The following is a 25,028-nucleotide window of genomic DNA, read 5'->3' on the forward strand; positions in this document are numbered from 1 at the left end:
ACATATGGCAAAACAATCTTCAGTTAATGCCACGTCCATTACGTACTAAGAGAATCAAAATTAAAACACAGGCGTTCTTATTTTTTTCTTTAAAACCATTTGTAGAATTGTAATTTGCAACATGTTGAAAGATCAAGTTCCATACAGGCCCAGCAGGCTCTGTCACTCATGATCTGGAATGAGAGCAGTCAGGGGACACTGGTATCAAATGAACTCCTAATATCAGGTGAGGGAATAGGATGGTAGAACCTGCAATATCTCTTAAATAGTGTTTATAAAGAAATCATTTAAAAAACAAGACACGGAGTCTGAGAAAAGCAACTAGAATAACCATGGTGTTCCCACATACTTAGCTCAAGTCTTCATCTACCCAGCAGAGTTTGTAGAATGAATATATATTAAGAATATAACCTACCCCAAGAAAACAGTGAAAAAATGGCAGTATCAGAATAAGATACATTGGGATTGGAAGCATGGGGGAATAAGAAACACAATCTGTGCAGGGAGGGAGAGGGACAGAAAGGAAAACAGAAAAAGAAAAATCTAACCTCTATCAAGCAACATCTCTCTATCTGTTTAGAGCAACTTTCTTCCATAAAACTTGACAAAGCTAGTATGTGTGAAAAGCAAGTAGTTTTTCTAAGTTCAACAAACCTATACAGAGCTGATAGTTATCTCTTCAATATCTGATAATTTTACATATGCAATACCATATCTGTTCATTTTAGAATACTATCTTCCCAAGGGAAGAGCTAGTGTAATACACTATGCGTTTTTTCACCCTGAAAGTAATTAGTAAAAGAAAATCAAAGTTAAAACAAATGTTGCAAAAAAAAGCTATGTTTACAGCCAAAATATATAAGAAAACAATTAAAAGATTATGCTAATACTCTCAAGGACACTCTCAATTAAGGTCTTGAACAATATCTTGAAAGTGAAACCAATTTTAAAATCATACACAAAAAAGTTTTAAACAAAGCACCATTAAATCTCTGCAAGGACCCTGATAATTTGCTCCGTTTATCTGTTTGTCTCCATTTTAGATGCAGCACACATACTTCACCAGGACTCATTTCCAAAAAAGGCAAAAATAAAACAATTATGAAAAACACCTGCATAAAAATAAATGAAAGGGAACAAAGCATGTAGAGTGCCAGAAAAAACAAAACAAAACAAAACACCACAAAACCAACCACCAAACCTGATATCGGGCAAAACTGATCCTAGTCTATAAAGCATACTTGAAAAAGCTAATCACAGAAGTTCTAGAACAGGGAGATACTTAATTTGGGACTCCAGACAGATAAAAAAATCATAAGTCTTCCCAGAACAGTACTTCAAACTATTTCTTCGCCCATTCCTCTTTCCTGCCTTTCTGCAGAATGTTAAACATAACCCTATAGGAAAGCTGGCAGCTCCATTTCATAGCTATGCACCCCCATTTAAATTCACCCTCATCACCAGCTTGAGCTAAGACACAAAACTTTATGAAGAGACACAGACACACATTGCCTTTAGCTTATTCTGCTATGGGGACAGGAACATAACAGAGTGGAAGGTTAACAGTGGGATTTGTAAGTCCATAACTATTGTCTCTCTCAAGGGTTCACTCGTGAAACTTGATACTACCTAAAAAGGCTGGAAGTGCTGGTGTCAAAGATAGATTCAGAAAGCTAAATTTATTTGTAATTACTAACCTGCAAGCAGAGATAATCTTTCCTCAGCTCTGCTACCTTTGCCTGTTAGCTGTAGTCAGTGCTTTGTTTCTTCTCTTCAGGGACTGGCTGAAAGACAAATTTTGACACAGTCACCCCAGATATATAAAAAAAAAAAAAAAGAAACAGAAATAAAGTTCTGTCTATAAGTGTGAAGGCATGTAAGAAAATATTGACAATTCATCTTATCTTACAAATGCATCAGAAGCATGATATGTTCAGACACATGTCCCTAATGCACTATCATGAATGCTGACCAGAGCTCTGGGGACATAAAACTGATAGCGGCACAAGATGAAAGATCAAGAATGTCAAGGATCATGAAAAATTAAGTTATCTTCAACCCTACCATTACTACGATTCGCTAATATGGGTATATTGTTTTTGTCATTCAAATGAAAACATTGCTCCATAGTTTTCTTTCCTCTCCATAAATATTCTTTTTGGATTTCTTTGCTTCAGCTTCATATTTAAATTGTTGGGCTTTTTTCTGGACCAAAAGTCCAAGCCACCAGAACAAAAAGTCATGTGGATGCATAGCACTGTATAAAATGAAAATGCATTACAAGCGGAAAATCATATTCCCTCTCCCCTCATCACACAGTCAGAAAACTAAACAGATGGCCTACTTACAGTCCACTTAATCCTTGCTGCTTTACACGTCCATTGTAAACCACAGTTTTCCTTAAACTTTCTTTCCCTAAAAAAAAAAAATAATAAAATATTAGTGTTTTCCACACATCCCATTCTCAGAAGTCACGCCTTTCCCCTTTGCAACATATTATACAAGAACTTTCCACTTCTATTTTACCTTGGAAAACATGTTTTTTTACATCAGCTCCACTCTACCTTATAGCAACGTAACATTTCTACCCCCACTGATACTTTGCGCTAAGAACCACTTCCAGGAAATAATCACACAGGAAGTATTTATAAGAAAACCCTTAGCGAAGTGGATTTTCAGGGAAGGACTTAAACAATAGCCCATGACTTGAGTGGAGCTAGCCCCTAGTATCATCTCACAAGAGGGCCCATGCCCCCAATGCAGGGAGCAGAACTGGGATGCACCCAAGCAGCAGGTTGTCTTTGTTTTTCCCATACCTGGGACATGAGGCTGGGTAACCAGAAAAAAACCCACAGCACTGTGTAAGTTGTGCATGAATCTCCAACGCTGCAGCATGGAGAATCTGGGATGAACAGCATGACCATTACTACCACGACATGACTCTGCTCATGCTTTTATACATATTCACATGCTTTTACACAGTCACATACACATTCATATATGACAAAAATAAACTTAAGAAGAAAGAACTTTGCTCTAGCAAGACATCGTGAATGAAATCATGATCTTTCACTAAAAAGGTTGGCAGTACCACTTGTAACCAATCTGGCAAACTGGCAATCACAAGTCAGCAAAAAAGATACAGGGGTGGCTACAAATTGATTCTCAGTCGCTCTTAAACAAAATATCAGTCCTTGATTTACAGCTAAGTTTGCTTCCTAAGCTAAAAATGTCAATATCCCCTAAAAAAGGAAGAAAAAAAATATCAAAATAACTAAGTTAGCCTGGCTGGATGACAGCTATTGAGAAATACGATGATAGTGTAAATCACAGAGGAGCGAGAGGAATTACACAGCATGACTCTAAGGGGCATAAATGAAAGAGTGGGATGAACTTAGGGAAGAGGGTGGCATAGGCTGAGCATCAGAAAACATTTCTTAACAGCAAGATACAATATAAAGTAGTATATTTTTCCCACAGAAAGGGAAGTTATTTAAGACTAAATTAGATAAAACACTGGAAAGCGCATCAAAGAAAGCATTTCTGAATTGATGAGGTCATGGATGAGAACACTTAACATGTCCTGTCCTTCTTGCTTCTCATAATTAGGTGTCTCAGTAAGATTTCAGTATAACAACCAACCACACAGCAAAAATACATTCATTTCTTGTTGGGTTCTCGTCTTGAAAAAGTACCTTGGATTTCATCAGCATTAAGGTTAGAAGTGTCATTCACATTTAATGCATTACACTGAACTATTTAAGCATTATTTGTCATTTTAATCCCCTGTTACTTATTCTCTTGCCTATTGCTGTAACACAAAATTATCTTTTTTATTTTGGACTTTTATAGCATTTTTATTTCAGGCATTTCAAAGTACTTTACCAACATATGTCCACTACCAGCAGCCTTCAAAATCAATATGTATATATCAACCTTGCATGTCGTTGATCCAGAAATTATCCCACAATTGCTGAACTGTCCAGCTGCTTAACATGATACCTAATTAGCAAACAATGTGATGCCCATGAAATCCTCTGGTGTTGCACAAGGCCATGGGAAATTAGAAGATTATAACCAAAGCCAACAAGGAAAATAAAATTCAGTGTTTCTTTCAGTTTGATGCCTGAAGCATGAGAAATCAGGAACCAGCAAAGGCTTAGGAGCAATGGTAAAACAGGTATTTCCTTACACAACCAAGTATTACAACAGAAAACCCACTACTGGTTTAGGTTTTTTTCCTATTATTACTATTCTTAGTCTTACTTTAAACAATACACAACTTTCTGCAATTCAGTTTGGAAAGAGATGGGGTAACTCACAAAATGCGACTGACAGAAGAGTTTTGTTCTGGTTTTTTCTTGCCAATGAACTCTTAGGTAGAATTTTCCAAAATGCACAAATAATGTAGGAGCGTAGTTGAATTTGAAACATGGACGTTTCTCCTCCTGATTAAAAATGTTCTCTTCTATATGGAAACGAAATAAATATATTTTTTTTTTAAAAAGCAGAGTTATTCAAGGCCTCCTTTTGATACTGTGGAAATTTTACTCATGATAAGGAATGTTTAAATTATAATTTGTTACATTTGCAACTGAAATCCCAAAATTCTTGTGATTTATAGACCTTATTTTAAAGGTTCTACTCAACACTGGGTAGGATCCCACTGTGTTCATCAAGAACTAAGAGCAGGGAAGAAGAGAGAGAAACCACACCCCAGCAGCAGGGAAAAGTTAGCATGTTTTCACAAACTGAAAAACAATAATTAAGAGAGATGATAATATCACAACAATCAATTACCATTCTGACCCCCAAAGAAAAATAGTGAACATGAACAGCAGTGTACCAGGAAAACACTCTCAAGTGTTGAATGCCATGTCATAAAGCTGAAATAGTGTACCACAAGGAACAATTCAGCAACGTACGACAAAATATCCAATATGTAATGGAGAATATAACAGCTGTTTCTTTTCACACCAGTCCACAGTCTCTTCAGGTATTTAATCCAAATTCACACACACTCACCTTTTTTTTTTTTTTTTTAAGCAGCTACACATATAAAATATTAGTAACTGTTCCAGATATCGATACTATTATATCATTCTCGAAGTGCTTATTTATCCCAAGAGATGCAGGAAGGCAAGGCACAGGTCACCTTCCTTCCTCAGACCAAATGCCAAAACCAAAGACTTCTGTACAAATGAACACCCACCAATCCCCTTCAACAATGATTATATGTATCACTGCAATTAAGAAAAACATATCTCTAGACCCAACCCTATAAAATGTAACAATAGAACAGCACTGAGTTTTAAACCAGAGAAGTTTGGGGATAAAAAAACCCCAAAATCATCTGCCCCTGTCTTGATGGGTCCTGGCTTGGTGTCTATATTAAATTCAGGTGTGGATTCCCCCTAGAGAATGAGGCGGCAGCTAACGAAGTGATGACTACTGCTTCCCCATACCTAGGCTCCAGTGTCAAAGGACACAACGATGGTTATTTGGGCTGTGTCGGTCCTTCAAATTTTCTGCAGGCTTGCAGTGAGGCACATACACAGAAGGCTAGAAAAAACACGTGTACCCCAGTCACAGCAGAAGCCATGCCCACTTACTGCAGAATGACAGAACTTCCGAGACCATAATCCATTGCTTCCAAGAATAAAATACATAAAATACCTAAGAATCTTTTTAGTCAACAGCACCAATCCAACTGCACAAAGATGACAAGTTTCTGCAAAAAATTGTTCCTCCCTCCTTGAGTGTAATAAAGATTAAGCTAGGAAAGGGAGACAAGAGGAAAGTCTTTTTTCCTTTGGTATGTTTACTTTGCCTTTGATAGTACATTGCATGTACTTACTGCTAATTCTAAACATACGAGATTTCCTTTAAGAGAAAAACATAGTTATCTAATAAAAATGTAAAATTTTTTTTAAAAGAATCACAAAAACTGTCAAGGAGATTCAGGAACAGGATTAGCACCTGAGGCTATTTCAAAACCATTTACAATTACTTTACAAATGTTAAATCAATAGTGTTCTTGTAAACAAAATTTACTTAATGTGCTTTGCTTTCTTCCCAATTACTCTCTCATCTTTTAGAGCTGAAGACTGTAGCATCAAAACTTTATTTCTCACAAAGAGGGCGGTTGTAAAATTAGATGGACTAACTGCCACTCATCTACAGAATGATTTCACATAACTTTGCTAAACTCTTCAAGCTAGGTTTTGCTCTGCATGTGACAGACCCCTATCTCTTAAACTGTCTTAAGCCCATGCTCAAAACAAAGGGCAGGGTTTCCACTGCTGCTTTCAGGAAAGATAATAAACCTGCAGACACAAAGCAAGATTTCTGCTTTTTCTGCTTTAACACATATTAAGCAACCCAGCCGCCAACAGCTGCAAAAATGGTGGAGCACCAGTACCTCAGACAGACTCCACTTCTGGCATGGCAATCTGTGTGAACAATACGGCTTGGACTACAAGGAGAATTGGGTCACTAAAGGGCATGCTTGCTTTACTCTTTGGGTTTCCTGAATGCCAAAAGCTAGCCCAAAACACCTAGCTTTGTAACTTACAAGGGAAAGCCTCTAAAGCATGATGCTTATCACAGTGTCTCATTTTTCCACAAATTTCCAATAACATTCCTAGTTTTAGTTTTGATAGAACATCCAAGAAATTTTCTACATCCAGAAAATTCTCAGTTTCCAGAAGCCTAAAAGGGCTGCTAAGATATAGCATACTTGTAAAGATGAATTTGAGATAAATCCATGTGTGTCTATACTATTTACATCCAGAAGCATAAAACCATTTTGGTTCTATGCAATAAACTGTAAATTGCGTCAGATGTACAACTGACACAAATAATAATACCCAAAGTACATACACAGTAAAACATGAGTTCAAATAGTAGCAGCAATTGAAGCACTTTCACCAGAGACATGTAGAATGTATATAAACATCTACTATATATAAAACATACCGTGAAGAAAGTAGGAACGCTGTAATGACTAGAAGTAAATCATATTATTAATAATATTTAAAAATCAGTATTAAATACAGCTGGGGCATCATATCTGTAAGTTACAAAGTACAGTTTATTCTGCAGTGGCAGAGCTTGCAGCAGAAAAGGATGCTAGGTATACGCTGTTTCCAGCAACAAAAGGATCAGGATGCCTCTGGTATAAACAATAAAATAACTGCTTAAGTAGAGAAAGAGCCCCAGCCTTATGGCAGAGAAGAATAAAGACCAAGATTTAGCAAATAAACAGGTAGAACCTACTTTTTAAATGGTTCAGGTACCCTATTGTTATGTGGACTGTATGATCCATAGGCACTGGGTACACTGGGTACACCCATAGGCCTGGGTACTGCCCTCTTTGAGGCCAGTTTCAACACATGTGGGCCTGGGTGTTAAATTCACCCAAAGTTCAATGCAGTTATTAATTTTCTGAAAACCTGCACGAATAGGGAACCTTAGAGGAAAGCACTGATAAAACCTATGTGGTCATTTCCAAGAGCTGTGAAGAAAATAAGAAAAGTAGTAAGTAAATGGGGCTGTGGAAAAAATAAGAAAAATAGTAAGTAAATGGAGATTTCCCATTGAAAATAAAAGCAGAGAAGCAGGAAATCCATGCTAACCTCCTTCAGAGTCTCTCACTTCTTAAACAGTAGATGAACTACACAAGTCAAGTTAGTTTAAATCACAGAACACAAAACAGGTCACTGACAGGAACAACTCACACCTCACTGTCACACATCAGGCCCCGGTACACTAGCACAGGTCAGCCTTCACTGCAAACTCACATAGCGATTTCGAAGCAGTCACCAAACACACATCACCTGTTGCTCGTTTCCAGGCCCTGTACCAATCCCACCCCGCCACCATTCCCCTCCCCACGCAACACGCCAACAAAACCAGCACGGCCGCACGCGCTATCACCGACCAGTTTACTCGAACACTAGTTCCCCCTCCCCGTTCCCTAGGCCTTGCCCGCCCTGACAGCGCCCGGGCCGTTCGCGGCCGGCCCGACCGGAGCCCCCGCGGGGCAGCGGCACCGCTCCGGGGCAGGCCGAGGCTTGAGCAGTGCCCTGGCGGCGGGGCTGAGGGGTGGGAGGCCCGGCGGAGCTGCCGCATCTGCGGCGCCGGGCAGGGCCGACCCGGCGGGACCGCGCGGGCCTGGGACCGGCCCCGAGCCCTCCGCGCCGAAACGCCGCCCTCAGGGCTGCCTCCCCTGAGGAAGGGCCTTTTTCCGCCCCCGAGGCGCTCAGGCCGCGGCCTTGCCCCCGCCCCGGGCCTTGCGCTGGGCCCAGGCCGAGCCGCGGCCGCTGCCCCCTCCGCTCCGCGGGCCGCGCCGCCACTCACCGCCAGGCCGTGCGCTCCCGCTCCCGCCGCCGCCGCGGCTGCCCCCGCCCCTGCCCGCCCGCCGCGGAGCCGCGCAGAGGGGCCGGCGCGGGCGGCGGGAGGCGGCTCTGGGGGCTGGCGCGGCCCTGGGCGCTGCGGGCGGGGAAAGGGGCCTCGCCGCGGGAAGGACCCGTCTGGTGTCGGCAACATGGCAGCGTCCAGCCGGGCCCAGGTGCTGCGGTTGTACCGGGCCCTGCTGCGGGAGAGCCAGCGCTTCGGCAGCTACAACTACAGGTGCGCTGCCGGCCCGGGCGGGGAGGGGCTCCGGGACGGGCAGCGGCCCTGGCCCCGCTTCGCCCCGCGAAGGCGTGCGAGTAACGGCGGGGAGGGGGGCGGGTGCCGGCCTTGTTTGGGGCTGGGCAGGGTCTGCCTGAGGGGCTCGTCTTTGGTGGGCGCAGGGGAGCTGTGACCTCCGGGGACCCCGCGGGGGAGCGGGCGGCCGCCCAGGCCCAGCCGTGCCCTGCGGGCGGCAGCGAGAGCGGGCTTGGCCGCGGCGTCCTGCCCGGGCCTGGGCATGGGCCGGGGAGCGACTCAGGGCGCAGGGGAGGGTCAGCCCCTGGGCCTGGCCCCGGGCTGCCTCAAAAGCATCAGGTTATGGGCCCTTCCTGTTGTAGGAAGAAGGGACAAGACAGATTGTCCCAGGCTGAAAAAGCTCGTGTCTGGTCTGGATGCTGCCCTGCTCCTGGTGGGGGAGAGCCAGGGCCAGGTTGCAGCCCTGGTTGTGCTGGAGGAGGCTGGCTTCCCTGCCAAACCCTGGCACCATGTGCTGTGCCCAAGCTCAGGGCGCTGTGTGTGATGATGGAGCAGGATTCACTCCTCCCGCCGCACAGGATGCCGTGCTGCGTGGCTGGCTGGCTGTCTTCTCTGGCTGCTTGTGAAAGACATGCACCGGTTTTTGGCAAAGGGTATGCCTGTCTGCGTGCTACAGGCATATGCCTGGTTTCCATTGGGTATCTGCTGCATTCACGAGGAGTGCTCCCTACCAGCGCTGGCAAAATTGTATTACCCACTGGTAGCTTATTCACTTTACCACTCAGTTGGACCATGGGCAGAGACATGTGAGCTACCTTTGCAGTGAATCATCTCCAGCCTGGCAAGAATTGGGAACAGAAGCCTTTGAACTTGGATAACCATGGTGAGCTCTGCGCTCTTCATAGCACAAGTATTTCCCAAACCTCATGTGTGAGGGAGTGCCCTGAGAAGAAAGGAGGCTGTGGGACTGAAACTGAGCTGGAGCTGACTCCACATAGCAGTGTGTGTGTGCATCATGTTCCCCTCCTACTTCTTTAGTTCCGCTGCTCTCAAGGCTTCCCCCTGCCCTTCGTTGTCCTGAGTATCCCAGCTTGCTGTTATTCTGGCTAACAAAGGGAGGATTGTATGTAACGGGGATGGCTTGAAGACCATGAGATGTGCAGTTGAACAGTTGAATGTAGCTCCCATCTGGGCCATGGTGTGTTTTCAGCGATGGGTTTGTGCTGGGGTGTGATCGGTGAGGAGGCTGAGTCCACAGCAAGCCAGCAACACCTCACAGTGGTTGCACCAGTAATTGATGGCACCAGCCTCACAGACCACATGTGGCCTTGCCTCTGCCCAGCCCCTTGCTGATGGCGCACAGGGGACTTGGGAAATTGTTGTCATCCATTCTCTATAAACCATAGCCAGATCCCAACCCCCCTCCCCAGGTCCCCCAGAATTAAGTATGTACCCGGGGGGGTCTTGGCTGTGTGGAGATTTTGGCATGCAAGGCTATCACAGAACAGTAAGTGCACTGGGGAGTTTTCTGCTTAACACAATGTAAAACTTTTTCTTCTGTTTCTTTTAGTGTTTTTATACTAGCAAATTTTAAAGGATAGAAATCATAGGCTATGTGTTTACCTTGGATATCTGAGTTTTTGACACCATATCACAGTGCACATTTTTCCTTAAGGGAAGGATCTCAGGTTTTGATGGGCCTGTCCTTAGATACTGTAAAATCAGCAGCTGTATAAAATCTTGTGATGTGTACACGTTTGTGAGCACTAAAAGCAGTAGTAGTTTGTAGCAAGAAACTATCAGCAATTATTATACGTAGAGATCTGCTGGGACCACAACAACAATTCTGCCTTGGTGTTTACGCCGCACCCATAGATGAAATGGACACCCCGCTAGCTTCTTCTGTGCCAAGATAAGCACTCCTGCAGTGTCCTCAGGGCTGCTGAAGTGTGATACGGCAATACCCTGGAGTAAACCTAATGACTTTAAGAACCAACTTCTAGCAAAGTAGAAAGTATTACAGATTAATCTTATTGATTCATGATTTCAGTTAGAGAATTTCAGAATATTATTGTAAACAGTGCATATTTGTAAGTATATGTTTGGAGTATGATCAGCTGGTTATTGTCTGCTCCTTGTCTCCTCCTTTGCTTGCCATGCTTTTTCTCTTAAACCTGTACATATAGATTGTGGTGGAAAATTCAGTGGTTTTGTTTTGTGACTTTCCTAGTAAATATATTCTATACATCATCCGGTAGTACTAAATCTTCTACCACCCAAAAGAACTTTTAGTGCTATAACTGTGAAGAATAATGCTCATGTCTTAAAGTAACTGAGGTCACCACTGACAGTGTTCAGAATAACAACACACAGGAGCATCTCCAGAGTCCTACAGTAAATGCTATGGAGTGTTTGGAGGCCCAGATGTGTAGGCCAGGTTTTAACAGCAGGGAGAGAGGATTTAGTAGACTGTAAGTAATTTCATGTCTGCCCTTCTGCCCTATTACCCATGCAGACAGTCTGAGGAAGAAAGAGTGATTTGTACTGGAGGAAAATCAAAATGCAAACAGGGGAGATACTAGGGTTTGAGTCAAAAAGGTGGTTCTTAATGAGCATACTGTTGTCTTCTGCTTGGTTGACAAAAGTAGATCCTCTGACAGTTTAAAACATGTTGGATTACGGTCTCAACTAAATTGATTTAAGGGTTAACTTCTAAATAGAATTTCATTTGTGATTGAAACAATGGCTTTCTGTTGTGTCTCTTTTTTTGGTACAGAAAACAAAAGGATTTGTAAACTTGTGAAAACTATTAAAACACATCTGGTTACAAACAAGGATAATCTGAACTTTAAAGTTTCTTGTTTGTTTAACATGACTGAAGCTCAGTGGACAGAACCTGTAGGAACCTAGTGGAAGAGAGTTTTCTCTAGAAGGGTAGCACAGGACTGAGGCAGGCCACTCTGAGAGATTTTGACATCTCTATTTCTGAAAGTTTTCATAATAGGTCTAACTGAACAGTACCATGGCTGACCTGACCTTGTTGCAGGTAGGCCTGCTTCAAGTGGGAGATTGACTTGGATAAGCTCCAGACATTCTAGCTAACCAACATTACTATGATTTTCAGGTCCCCAGCCTTCCTAGGGCCTATGAAGATACTAACACTAGCTAGTAAGTTCTGGGAAACATCATATAACATCTTCCAGCTGGTGTCCTTTCTAATTCTTTAATTTCTTGTAATTATGAGCAATGTCAGAAGCTTTTAGTCTCTCTGTTAGAATTTTTCTGCAAATAATTTCTTTCCTTTTTTTTTAAAGGTAACTCTTGATTTTTTTTATATATTTATTCCAGCTCTCCATTATGTTCTCTGTTAACTGGTGGATGTTGCATTTTTGTTTATAGATACATTTTTTCTTGTCTATGTAAATTTCATTTTAATGGAATTTGATTTTTCTATTAGAATGGACAATATTATTTGATTAGTTAAACTACTGAATACAGAAGAATCAGGGAAGGAAATTTGTCAAAACAGGTTTTGCATTGGAAACAAGTTAATTGAATGCATGCAGTTTCATCTGAGATATGTCCTTCAAGATTTTAGAACTAGTAAGTCTGATCTTTGGAAATCTCTGCTAACCTAAGAACAAAACCAAGCAAAATAAGTTATACTGGTTTTTCAGCACCAATTATTTTTCCTGCTTTGAACGACATAATTGTTGATCTGATTTTAGGGAGTCATAGAACAGCCCAGGTTGGAAGGGCCCTTCAAAGATCATTTGGTCCAAACTTTTGTGAGAAAGGAAGCCTCTGTGAGATCATCTATCACCCTGTCCAGTTGTGTTTTGAAAACCTCCAAGAATTGGAACTCTACCGTGTCCCTGGGGAGGTTGTTCCAGTGATTGATTGTTCTCACTGTAAATAATTTCTTATGTCCAGATAAAACTTCTCCCCGTGCAACTTGTACCCATTGCCCCTTATCCTCTTCATGTGGCTCCTTGTGAAGAGAGCGCCTCCATCCTCCTTGTAGCTGCCCTTTAAGTACCAGAAAGCTGTGATGAGATTTCCTCCCCCACCTCCAGCTGCCTCTTCTAAAGGTAGAAGAGATTTAACTCCTTCAGTCTTTCCTCACAGGACAGGTTCTCCAGCCCTTTGATCATCTTTGTGGACCTCCTTTGGACCTCTCCAGTCTGTCCACATCTTTCTTGGATTGTGGGGACCAGAACTGGTCACAGTACTCCAGGTGCAGCTTGACAAGTGCTGAGCAGAGTGGAATGATCACATCTGTCTCTGCTAGAAATGCCCCAGCAGATGCAGCCCAGGATCTGATTTGCTTTTATTGCTGCAGTGGCACGCTGCTGTCTCACGTTCAGTTTGTTCTCCACCAGGACCCCCAGGTCTCTTTTGGCAAGGCTGTTCCCCAGACACACAGATCCTAGCCTGTGCTGGGCTCTTTGGCTGTGTCCTCCCAGGTGCAGGACCTTCTTCCACTTGTCTTTGGTAAATGCCATACAGAATTTGATTGAGTCTGTCTCTGTTTTTATCAACATGTAGACAATCTTAATTTTAAAAATCCCAAGGTGTTTTTAATAAATGTGGTTTTTTGTTTTGAATGAAAGTTTAGAAAGTAAAAATTCGGGGATTCCACTAGACAGAGCAGAACATGTTCTTAAGATGTGTTTAGTCTTTTGGCATTAAAGCTGTTTTGAATAAAAAAGTTAGTGATTCCTGTGGTTTTGTACTAAGCTTAATATCTGAATTTAATGTAAAAGTTTGGTGAGATGAAGTTTTAATATTAGAACTTATGTTTCTACAGTTTAAGGTCTCCTGCATGCATGAAATCAGAGTAAAGAACAATGATAATCACTCAAAATGCTTTTTTTCTTCATGGCAATAAGTTTCTAATCCTATAAGTCCAGATGAGTCTGAGAAGAAAGTCTCATTCATAGTCAGTGTCATTAAATTTGGCATGAATGGCTGGATATCTTGTATGTGTAGAGGTGGTAACTCTTACTGATATACATAAAAAATAAGCTGATCTGTGTTTAAGAAGAAATTTCAGCTGCTGGTCATTGCTGTGTAAGCAAGATTTAGTCTGCTTCTTGCAAATAGGAAAATGGAAGGAACTATGTCAGATGCCAGCTGCTGTTATGTAAAGTTTGATTGTGACTCCTGATTAAACACAAACATAAACAAAGAGCCATCCTTGAACATTTGGACAAGGGGTCTTGTTTAGCAGTGTACCATTTCTCATTGTTTCTGTTGCTGTTCCACTAATGTCAGTCTTTTACATTTTGAGAATTCTTGCTAACAGCTACCCAGATTAAAGCCTTGCTCAAATAGTGAGTGTGCTGATCAACTTTCTATGCTAAGGTGAGGAACTGGGACATAGCAGGATATTGGCATACACTTTGTTATTTTAATTCTTCTGCATGCTTAATGGAAAGATTCTTAGATACTATACTCTGGAGAAAGATGTGGAACTGCTATAGGATACTCTTTGACCATAAATTTGACACAAGATACTAAAAAAGAAATTCTAAATGTGTTCATCTTCTCATTTCCTAGATGGAATTCTTTATTTTTTAAGAAGCAACATGAAAATTCATGTCATGTCTGTATTAAATCCTACCTCAGCTTTCTGCCTTCTTTGTTTTTATCTATCTTCATGTGTTGATATTTTTCTTACAAGCTCATTTTATTGCCATCTATAGTGTCGGAGTTGTTTGAGAGTTGTTATTAGTTGTTTGAGAATGAATGCAACCTTTTTTCTTCCTCCTTGGCAGCTGGGCACGGATGCTGCATCCAGCCCCTTAATACCTTGTGTCACTTGGAATGAAATGGACTTTTGGTGGAACATGAATACACAATCAGTATATTGCAGTTGTGCCTTGATTCCATTCTTACATATCGGACCTGGAAGCTTTCTTACATGTTGCAACTTAATTCAATGTATAGGAACTTTGTGGGTCCTCTTGCAGCATACTTGATGTAGAAACTTGTACAGGTGGTTATATGAAGTGAAATTGTCTTTAGAAGAAATTTCTTGTTGTCCATTTAATAGACTAACTTTTCTCATGTTGCTTTGCCTGTCAGTCTAGCCTATAGTCTGCTCCTTTGGGAAAGAGGGCTATTAAGAGCTGATCAAGTAGGTTGATTTGGCAGGCTGCAAGGGCTTTCTGCGCATGGGCTATGGACTGAGGGGTTTATGCTCTTGGATTTCAGCAAAGGCTCCTTCTGGCCACACCAAATGAGCCCACGCAAAGGAGGGGAGCTGCTCAGAGGGTGCCTTCTCCTACTGCCGTTACAGTAGGAAGAAGGATGTCCAGGAGTAAGTTGTTATTGCCGTAGCAATTCCAACTGTGCACTTCTGCATGGTGCCTGTCTCAGTGGTTCCTGAAACTGGGGAAGGAGCAGGGTCCGGGAATAGTCAGATACACACGGGCACCGATTCAGAGTGTTCATGAGAGTGGCTGGATTTTTTGCACGAGTATAGGTTGAGTTGACCTGTACTTGCATAATGACCTCTTCTTTCAAGGGGGCAAAGCTTTTAAGATTCTGCTAACAGCTCTTTCAACAACATAGTTCACACCAAATAAAATTTTTTAAAAATACGCTTTTTCAGAAATGGGTTTCTTTGTCTTCTTCCCAACGTACCTTATTTGGTCACTTTAATTGAAAAATCTTACTTTGCTTTAAGGCCCTAGTATATAGAATCTGATCACTGGTTCTTTTTGCACTTCTATCACTCAGGTAATTTAACAACTGCGTTAAAATTTTACATGTGACAGTTATCCAAGCTGAATAAGCCTTTTTCTCGCTGGTTATCCAAATGAAGTTTGTGATTGACAAGATCTGCCAGCAGATTGTCAGCTCTTGGTATCATGCTTCTGCATGTTAGGGAGGAAGAAAAAGACTAAATGGTGATTTTTTATTTTTTTTTTTAAATCCAAAACAATAATGAGAAAACAGAGACATGCCATGTTATAGAAAGTACCATGCCCTGGGTACAGGTTGTTTATTGATAATCCTGCACTGTTGCAAACGCCTGTTTTGGCCTGGCAGCTGTGTGACCTGAAATCATGGGCAAACAGGCACTTCATGTGCACAAAACAGATTAGTTTTGTAGAGCATTCACACAGATTTTTCGTTAGCTTTATTAGTATCTCTTTCTTTGGGGAGTTAATTTTGGCCATTATTTCAGTGACCACATACCATGCAGGTATTTTGCTGTTATGTTATTTTAGGTTCTCTTATGTATATTGCCTTATTCTATCAGAACCGTGTATGCTTGAATAGAGATACTGGTATTTTAAGAGCTCTGGATGGTGCTCAATCCACTGATTAGCATGGGAACTGTGAAGAGGACTGAGATGCTTATACTCTGAATTGTAGTAAAACATGGAAATGCATGCACTTCTGGGGAAAATCTAGAGGCATAAGAACATGATTTTGCATTGTCAGACTTTGAGTCTGACAGTATTGAAGTATTTCTATTTGACTTCAGTATTCTATATATAAAATATTTTGGAAAGACAACTAAAGCATTCTGTTCCAAAAATGTCAAAACAACCATTAGATACCATCAGAACATATTTCTATGAAAAGAAATTTTAAACCAAATGGAAACAATTTTGCCAAATATTTTGATTTTTTATAGTAACGTTTCCCAACTGAAAATCATTCCATCAGAGTTCTGTTGATCATGTCCATTAGGAGTTGCTTTCTTGGATTTAAAGGTGCAACAGTAATTGTCATTTTCCAAATACATTCACTTTATCCTTGTAAAATTATGCTCTTCCTAAACAATAAAGGGTATCTACACATTGGTTTTGATGTAATTTTCTTGGCTTCCTTTTTTTTTTCTGGCAGAGGAGAATTTTGAATAGTTATAACTTGGAGGGAGAGTTTGGAGCACATACATGGTATATGGAGTTCTGGAAAAGCTGAAATTTTATAGTTGAAAGACAAATGAGTAGGGGCTTCCCCAAAAGACTAATTAATGGATTTTGTTATTTTAGTAAAGGCACCCAAATTGAGTTAATCTGATGTGGTTGTTACCTAAGACATTATTTGTGTTCTTTGTATAGCACAGTAGAACAGGGACATTTTTCTTTTTATGTAAGATTTAATTACCAGTAGGATTTGTTTGAGAACTAACGAGAGTAATAGAAAAATTACTGCCTCTGGCAGTGATTCATGCCAGTAGACATATGCATATGATTTCTGGTAAATTAAAAACATTTTGTAATGTAGTAATAGTTTAAGTATTGAGATGCTGTCCTAGCTTACCTCCTCCTTTCAGTACTCTTGGATGTGTACTCGAGCATGTTCAGAGGAGGCCATGAAGATGATCAGGGGGCTGGAGCATCTCCCCTGTGAGGACAGGCTGAGAGAGTTGGGGTTGTTCAGCCCTGAGAAGAGAAGGCTCTGGGGAGACTTTACAGTGGCATTCCAGTACTTAAAGGGGGCCTACAGGAAAGATGGGGAGGGACTCTTTATCAGGGAGTGTAGGACTGAAAGAGGATAGATTTATATCAGATGTAAGGAAGAAATCTTCACTGTGAGGGTGGTGAGACACTGGAACAGGTTGTCCAGAGAGGCTGTGGAGGTCCCGTCCATGGCAGCATTCAAGGCCAGGTTGGACGGGGCTTTGAGCAAACTGATCTAGTGGAAGGTGTACCTGCCCATGGCAGGGGAGTTGGAACTGGATGATGTTTAAGATCCTGTCCAACACATTGTATGATTTTGTGATTTAATACTTAGTTTCTCACTGTATCCATCGGTATGTTGCCCATGATGGAAAGATTCTGACTTCCTAACATTGACTTATTCAAGATACAGTAGATACAGGCTATTATTTCAAGTATTCTTTAGAAGATCAGCATTCCGGATTTAAAAAAATTTGAAGTAATTTTGAAAAAAAAAAACAACTGCAGTTGATCAGGCAATGTTTAGAACCACTTGCTGCAGCAACCAATAGCAAGGATGCTGTCTGAACTACCTCTTTGATAAAGCTGTTCCCATGGTTTTTTGGGTTCTGACCAAGAAAGTACAGTCCTAGATTGTACATGCTTTTCCAAGAAAAATGGGCATGAAAACAAAACTTTCTTGATTGTTTTCTTGCGTGTGTGAATACTTGGGCCAGCTATTGCCCAAATGTTTTGTGCAGAACTTTGTACAGAGGATGTCCTCAGTGAGAAACTATTTTTTGGGATTCTTCTTGTTGTCATAGTTCTTTCTCAAGAATGAAGATGCCACAAGTCATTCACACAATATTTTGGCTAGGATGGCATTATGGAAAATGGCCTTTTTCCCTCAGATTTTTTTCTACTTTTTATTCTATTCTGTTCTTTTTCACCTGATCTCTGTATAAAGTTCTAACATTTTTCTCAGGATGCATCGCACAACTGAATATTTAATATGATAATAGTGAAAGAATTCAGTTGTATTCAGATGCTGTCTTCCTTAACAGAATGTGTATGAAATAAAATCTTTAAACTATTCTTCAGGAAAATTTGAAGGTCCTGTGCTGTGAATGGCTAGATGCCAGGCTTGGCTAATATTCAGAGACTCATAATACTTAGGACTAGACTTTTCTTCAGCATCATGTTTGTTACAAAGTCTTGGGAAAAGCTGCTGCTTAGATATATTTTTCTAACTTTTTAAATAGAAATTGGTTAAATCACATTTAAGTCTTCTAAAGAAAAGAAGCCTATGCTTCTATGTGTGTGTATGAATGTATTGGTATCAAGAAGTCAGGAATTCACTTCTGCTTCATCCCAGTAATACTTTTTCAAAAATCCCTCTTTAAAGCAACCTGTGAAGCCATTGTGAAAGCCAGAAGTATAATAGTTGTGTTAGTCTTATTACAAGTGAATCTCCATTGAATTGCAGCACTTCTTCTTCTTGAACTCGATAGCATTTAGATCAAACAATGTTTAACTTAAATTTAGAAAAATGCTGATTTGTAAATTGACACAACTGTGGTTTTAATATACTTTGCAAGAAACTAGTATTTAAATAAATACAGCTCCATGAACATTTTACATCAAACCAGCATGAGATTAAAAATGTCTTGTGGGATTCTGAATATGCGAGCAGTCAGATTCTCCACAAACTTCATTGCCAGGCCTTGACAGTCCTTCTGAGTCTGCTTGTCTGGGATACCCTTGTCTGGAAATATTAAAGTCCTGTTTCTAAATCATTACCTTGTATAAAAGTAAGATTGTCTTATTATAGCTGCCAGAGAAAGTATGTGGTTAAGGAAAAAAAAAAATATAATCCTCCCCTGAAATTACATTCAGTTCTAATATATTTGCAATAGTCACTAATCCATTCTTGTATTGAAGCTTATATAATAGAATTTAGTTCTGTGTCTTTAAGTGCCTGTGAGAATAGTTTATCGTATCCTGTGAGGTCAGTCTTTACAGAGTTGTCTCCGTCTCTCTTGCACAGCATGTATTTCTGCTAACTAGTATTTGCTTGCAGAATACATGATATTTTTGCTTGGTAGTATTTATTTACTGGCATTGTTTTTCTCCAACAAACACAGATTATCACAATGCTCAGTTGCAGTTACAGGCAGATGTAAACATCTGTTCATTGTTTTCATAAGCAGGAGAAATGTGGATACAAGTTTCTTCAGAGCCTTGGTGTTGGAGAGAATCAGTTTATCTTGTGGATAGCTGCTGTTGATGGTTACATGTTCAGTGAATGTTGAACACTTTTCTGCAGGCTATGTTAGAATAGCTGTGAAAGACTTAAACGTGGTGTGGGGGAGCGGGAGTTCAGAAGCCATCATTTATTTGCATTGTTAATCACGGTTAAAAACTGGGAAACTGAGAGTGGAAGGGGCTAGGTTCAAGCAATCACATTTCCTCAAGTTTTGGATTGAATCACTAATGGAATTCTTTGTAAATTCATTTATTCATCAAAATGTGCCTCCCCTTGTAATCGGTGTTTTTATTTAAATAGCATCAGGCTGCTTCCTCCTTAGGAAGATGTTTTAAAGTCACTACAGCTCAAATGAAGTGCTTAAGACATAATAGAAGCTGCAGTACATCCTAGGAGTTTATAGCTTGAATTATGTTCTGGATGTCAAATAGAAGGGTGTTGTGTTGCCTTGAAACTAACCTGCTACTAAGTTCCAGAAAACATCTCTGACTCATCTAAAATATCACAGCATTTTTTTAGTCCATTAGATTGTCAAATAGGTTTCCAAATTAATGGTCTTTGTATGTAAACTAGTTTTGAAGGGAGGAACATTTATTGATTGATTTAAGTAGTTTTATCACTGTCTAAAGTAAATTAGATGTCTCACTCATAATGTTTTCTCCTGACCTGACTAATTTACAATATGAAAATAAATGTTCAAGTGTTTTGTTTACAAAACAATAAGAAATTTATTTCATGTAGACCTCTAAATAGCTTTCCTGATTTCCAGAGCTATTGAGCACATTTTTTACTGAATTTGTTGATTTATTATTTTCAGTCTATAATTTATACCAAAAATTGCTACCTATTATTTGCAGATTTTGCATGTGAAGATGAATATTTATCAAACTGGCAGTGGCACCTTTATAATCAACGTCTGAAAGCAATGAAAACATAGGGTGAACATAATTCCTGCCAACTACGGCAATGAGTGTTGGGCAACCAAGTATAATACACTTATATACTTATACAGAACTGCTTGTTCTGTGAACTAATGGCAGTACTTACTAACCTATATGGATTTTGAGGCTTGACTGTGGGGTTTTATGTCCCAACAATTTGTTGGAATCCTTGAAGGAGAAATTCTCTATCGGTGCAGGTTATTGCTACCATTAGCTAGAGACCTGGTGCTTCTGCAACTTATGTGGGTAATTTATTCCAAGATTGGAAACCTTTTCTGCTACCCTGGGGAATGGAAGGTCATATTGCATGTCAAAGGGAAGGTAATCTGACCTGATCATAAAACATTATACTGGAAGCACTGTTATGATAAATAGACCACTCTTCATACCTCTTTTACTCTCCTAATGTCACATGTGGTAACCTTAGCCAGTGCTCGCCTGAGTTACTGAGTTTTAAGCCAGATGTTAATTCCACATTTAGAGTAATTGTTATCTGAGAAGAACCTCTCCTTATAGCCATGTGCTTATGGGAGGGAAAGGAGTTGGTGTTTGCTGTATGTTTTTTTTTTCTTAATCACAGATAAAGAACAAAAAGTGCTACCGTCACTCATGTGAGTGAATATTTTCTTGTGACTTTTAGCTATTAAGTACTATCTGGGGTTTTTGTAACACATTTTTGGCTTGAAATGCAGAACCTTTTGTGATACATAAATGTACCAGTCTGAACTTACTCTCATTCAATAGAATATATACACAGATATAGAAATAGAATAAGATGATTTTTTTTCTTCTTAGTGTAAGTCTCTAAGAGTGTTAAGAGTTTGACTGAAAAACTGTTTAAAAACTACTGACCTTTCCCTTAGCTTTATCTTCACCTTTAAATGTTAACATCTGAACTTAACATACTTAGTCTTGACTAGATTAAAAGACAATACTTTGTCGATGTTTCTCTTCTTAGAGAAAGAAAATTGATCTTAGTCTTCCTGAATGTTTCTGATCTCCCTGTTGCAGTGGTTAAACTAAGCTGCTCCAATGCACAGAAGATCTGTTGGCACATTTATTGAATGACTTCTGTTCACTGGACAAGCATAGCTTATGTTTTAAATTTAATCTCATTTTTCTGTCTGATATTAAATGATACATTGTCTGGTCAGATCAAAGTATTGCACTGTATGCTGGGATCTACAGTTTGGAGAGTAAGAGTGTATGTACCACAATTTTAGAGGTGGAGGCCATACACAGCCCAAAAGAAATACTTGTGAAGACCTCCATGTCCTGTAACTAATTAAATAGAAAAAATACAGAAGGCAGGATCTAGTTCACTTGACTTTCTGTGCCTTAGGTAGCATTTATAGTGTACAAAACAAGCTGCATTTATTTTTTTCTGAGCCTCTGGTAACATAATCACAGTAGTCTGTATCTGAGCTTCCTGAAGCGTTTCACGTATTGTCCAGAGGCACTCTATTTACAATCCCAAATGTCTAAAAATAATATTCGGTGTTCTGTTGTATGCACAAAGTAGGATGGTGGTTTTGTTATGCGTTCCAAATTGATTTTTTTTTAGGCTCTAGATTTGACTAATAAGCTTTGCATATATTATAATTTTCTATGCTGGTAAGTATTCCATTGTAATTTCAAATATCCATCATTGTTGTCAAAATTGATGTTGCAGATTTGCTAAACTAAACATGTAGTGCTTTGCTATAAATGAGGGAAGGTCATTGAGCCATATGGTGATGGGAGGTGCAGTAGGGGATGTTTCTCACTGCTGAGTTATAAGAAACAAAGGTTTTTGGATAAGCTAGCTGTAAGGCTGATAGAAATGGATGAGAGGATAAAGTTTGGAGAACTACTCAAATATTCCAAGTCCTGTAACTTCTAGTGTATTGTCTATAAACAGACAGAACAATGGTCTGTTACTTCATGTGGATTGTTTAATAAATTAGTTATGGTTTCTTGTTGTCTTTGTAATGAGATGACTGGATCCTATCTAATTTCAATGTGGGTTTTTTTATTAGATTCATTTTGGACCTATTATGCTTAAATTCTTTCTCAAAAAGTGCATGTTTACTTGAGCAAAAATCAAGAGGCAAAATTAATCATCTTTATTACTAGAATCCATGAATCACTTTTGCAAAGTAAAAGTTTGTTAGGAGACTGTTCTGTACGCTCAAGATTACTAGCCTGTCAAAATGACCAACAAAGCTTAACCTCACATAACCTTCAGAGAACTGTTTCTTGAAGTCTTTTGTAAGTCAAAATATCTCAGTTATTATTTTAAAACTGTATGCTGTCAATGTATTTGTGATATTTGATCCCTTTTCTCCTAAGGAATTGGCATTTTTATCATTTCCATATTAAAAGAATAATATGTAACTAGATATTTATTAAATCTAAATCTTTAGTTTCAGAAATAATGCTGTGCTTCAGAAATGTCTTATCAAAATCTCATCATCATCCAGACCAACCGGACTGCAGTCCAAGAAGTTAGAATACCCTACAGCTCTCTGCCTTGTTGCTTAATTAAAAAAAATCTAAGCACTGTTGCTTCATCAAAGACAAATCATTTTCCACTGACAAGTGAGAAATAGTTGCATCCTGCAAGGCTGCTTAGCACCCAGTGGGTTTCTAAATGAACAGTTACAGTCATCATGAGGCACAATACGGTCAGCCTTCTTCGGGGTACCCAAGTCACGAGCTAAACTACGTCTGTTCTTAGAATGGAAGGTAACCCCTAGCCATGCTGAAGAGGGAAAATTTGGCTGCAGCATTGGACTAAAACTTGAATCTTTAGAGAAAAGTATAATGGAATTTGTAATGGCTATTCACAGCAGGCCAGGCCATTTTTAAGAACTGTTCAGAAATAGCAGCACAGCAAATGGAACAGTATATATCTGCCTCAAAAGGAAGAAGAGAGAAATCAGCCTTCTCAGGATTTGAACGTGTGGTTTCAAGGCATTCCCCACCTGGTAATTGGACTGCTGAGCTGTCCAAGTGTCCTGGTGAGCAGTTGGCAGGGTCTTGGCAGTGAAAGCTTAGCAGAGAGCTATTAGTTATTTCATCTGTGGCAAATTCTGTTTCTAGTTCCAGCAGCACATCCTTGCCCAGTGCCTCGTTAACTGAACAACTTGTTCGATTGGGTCCTTCACTGGTAACCCTCTTTTTTAACCTCTTCTACAATATAACATTGCAGTTGCAACTCCAATTAAGATTAAAAGAACGCTTTTGTTTGGACATCTTTCCTTTTTTCTTTTAACCTTGACCTTTTGAAAAGCACTCCCTTCTGCAGAGATTCTTTACATTTAGAATTAAGCCAATAACTGTTTTTATTTTTAGAAGTATAGCAACAAAAACTGAATTGCAAAAGTAGTCATAGTTAACTATGAATAGCACTGATAGTGTTGTGGGAGCATGAAGAAGAAGGTGTTTGGGAACTGAGGGTAAATCATGCTTGACCAATGTGATTGCCTGGATTTATGAACGAGGGGAGAGCAATGGGTGTTGTTTACCTCTACTTTAGGGAGGCTTTCAACACTGACTCCCCCAACATTTTTGTATCCATGTTAGGGTGTTACGGTCTAGGTGGGTGGATAACTGTGCACCTTTAAGACTGTTTGGGTGCTGGAGCTTAGAGGATAGTAGTTAATGGGTCTTCAGGGGTTGATGCTTTTCACATCTTTATTAGTGACCCAGAGGAAGTATCAGTGCTTTCTCGTTAAGTTTGCAGATGACACCAAATCAGGGAGCCAGTGTGCTCAAGGGCAGGGCTACTGTCCAGAGGGACCTCAGAAGCCTGAAGGAAAAGGCCACCAGCAACCTTATGAAATTTGGTAAGGACAAGTGCAGCGTCCTACACCTGGGAAGGAGATGCTCCAGCCACAGAACAGGCTTGGGGACTGACGGGCCAGGGAACAATTCTGCCAAAAAGGGGCTAGATAGCCCAGTAGACAGCCAGCTGTGTGCCCTGGCAGCAAGGAAGGCCAAGAGCATCCTGAAATGTATCAGCAGTTGCTCAGCCACCAGCTTGAAGGGAGGGATTATCCCCCTCTCCTCAGTGCTTGTTAGACCACAACTGGAGTACTGTGTCCAATCTTGCCCCCACCCCCCATGCAGGAAAGACACAGATAACCTGAAGCAAGCTCAGCAGAAACCACCAAGGTGATTGGGGGTGGAAGCACTTGCTCTGTGAGAAAAGGCTGAAGAAGCTGGGCTGGTTCAGCCTGGAGAAGAAACATTGAGAGAACCTAATAGCAGCCAGTCCCTCAAAGTATCCAGAGGTGCCCAGCAGGAGAACAAGAGACAGCAGATGTAAAGTGAAGGAAAAGATGTTTTCAGACTGGCTTTAAGAAAAAGCTTTTTCCCCACAAGGACAGCCAAGCAATTGAGCGTGTTTCCCGGAGTCCAGTCACAATCCTGGTGTTCAAGACCTGACTGGACAAAGCTGTGAGTAGCCTGGTCTGATCCCATTGCTGACCTGCCTTTCAGCAGGAGGTGGGACTAGAGACATCCCGAGCTGCTTTCCAACATGAGTGATTCTGTGATTGTGTTGATTGGGTGGTCATCCATGCTCTCTTCTTTGAAAAGGGTACAAGCACAGACTGATGAAAGGATACAATCAGAAAAAAAAGTTCTCCTTTCCTAAAAGCAGCCACAGGTCTGTGTGTATATATATATATAAATGTGGGAGTAATTTTCAGTTTTTAGATTGGTTAAAGAAAATTAAAAGAAACTATTTTGAAATAGGCACCCAGAAGCTTTTTCTGG

The 25,028-nt window shown here is 40.4% G+C and overlaps 2 protein-coding genes across 16 annotated transcripts in view; one reads left to right on the top strand and one right to left on the bottom strand.

Moving 5' to 3' along the window:
- FARS2 (phenylalanyl-tRNA synthetase 2, mitochondrial) overlaps positions 1–8,459 on the bottom strand; it is a 255,190-nt gene extending 246,731 nt beyond the window's left edge. For 4 of the 6 annotated variants that reach the window (XM_074872600.1, XM_074872543.1, XM_074872563.1 and 1 more), the window contains exons 1-3: positions 8,362–8,459; positions 2,349–2,415; positions 1,698–1,784 (exon numbers count right to left, since the gene is read on the bottom strand). The gene's annotated coding sequence lies outside the window, so the exon portion shown is untranslated. Of the gene's footprint in view, positions 1–1,697; positions 1,785–2,348; positions 2,416–2,816; positions 2,903–4,322; positions 5,455–8,361 lie in introns of those variants that run through there. The other 2 variants (XM_074872532.1, XM_074872580.1) reach the window with 2 other exon arrangements.
- Positions 8,460–8,498: 39 nt separating this feature from the next.
- Positions 8,499–25,028, top strand: part of LYRM4 (LYR motif containing 4) — a 105,072-nt gene continuing 88,542 nt past the window's right edge. For all 10 annotated transcript variants that reach the window (XM_074872651.1, XM_074872669.1, XM_074872697.1 and 7 more), the window contains exon 1: positions 8,499–8,634. In XM_074872651.1, the coding sequence (XP_074728752.1) occupies positions 8,549–8,634 (86 nt within the window). In that variant the 5' untranslated portion in view covers positions 8,499–8,548. The remainder of the gene's footprint in view (positions 8,635–25,028) is intronic.

The sequence above is a fragment of the Strix uralensis genome, chromosome 1 (assembly GCF_047716275.1).
Source record: "Strix uralensis isolate ZFMK-TIS-50842 chromosome 1, bStrUra1, whole genome shotgun sequence".
Taxonomy (NCBI): domain Eukaryota; kingdom Metazoa; phylum Chordata; class Aves; order Strigiformes; family Strigidae; genus Strix; species Strix uralensis.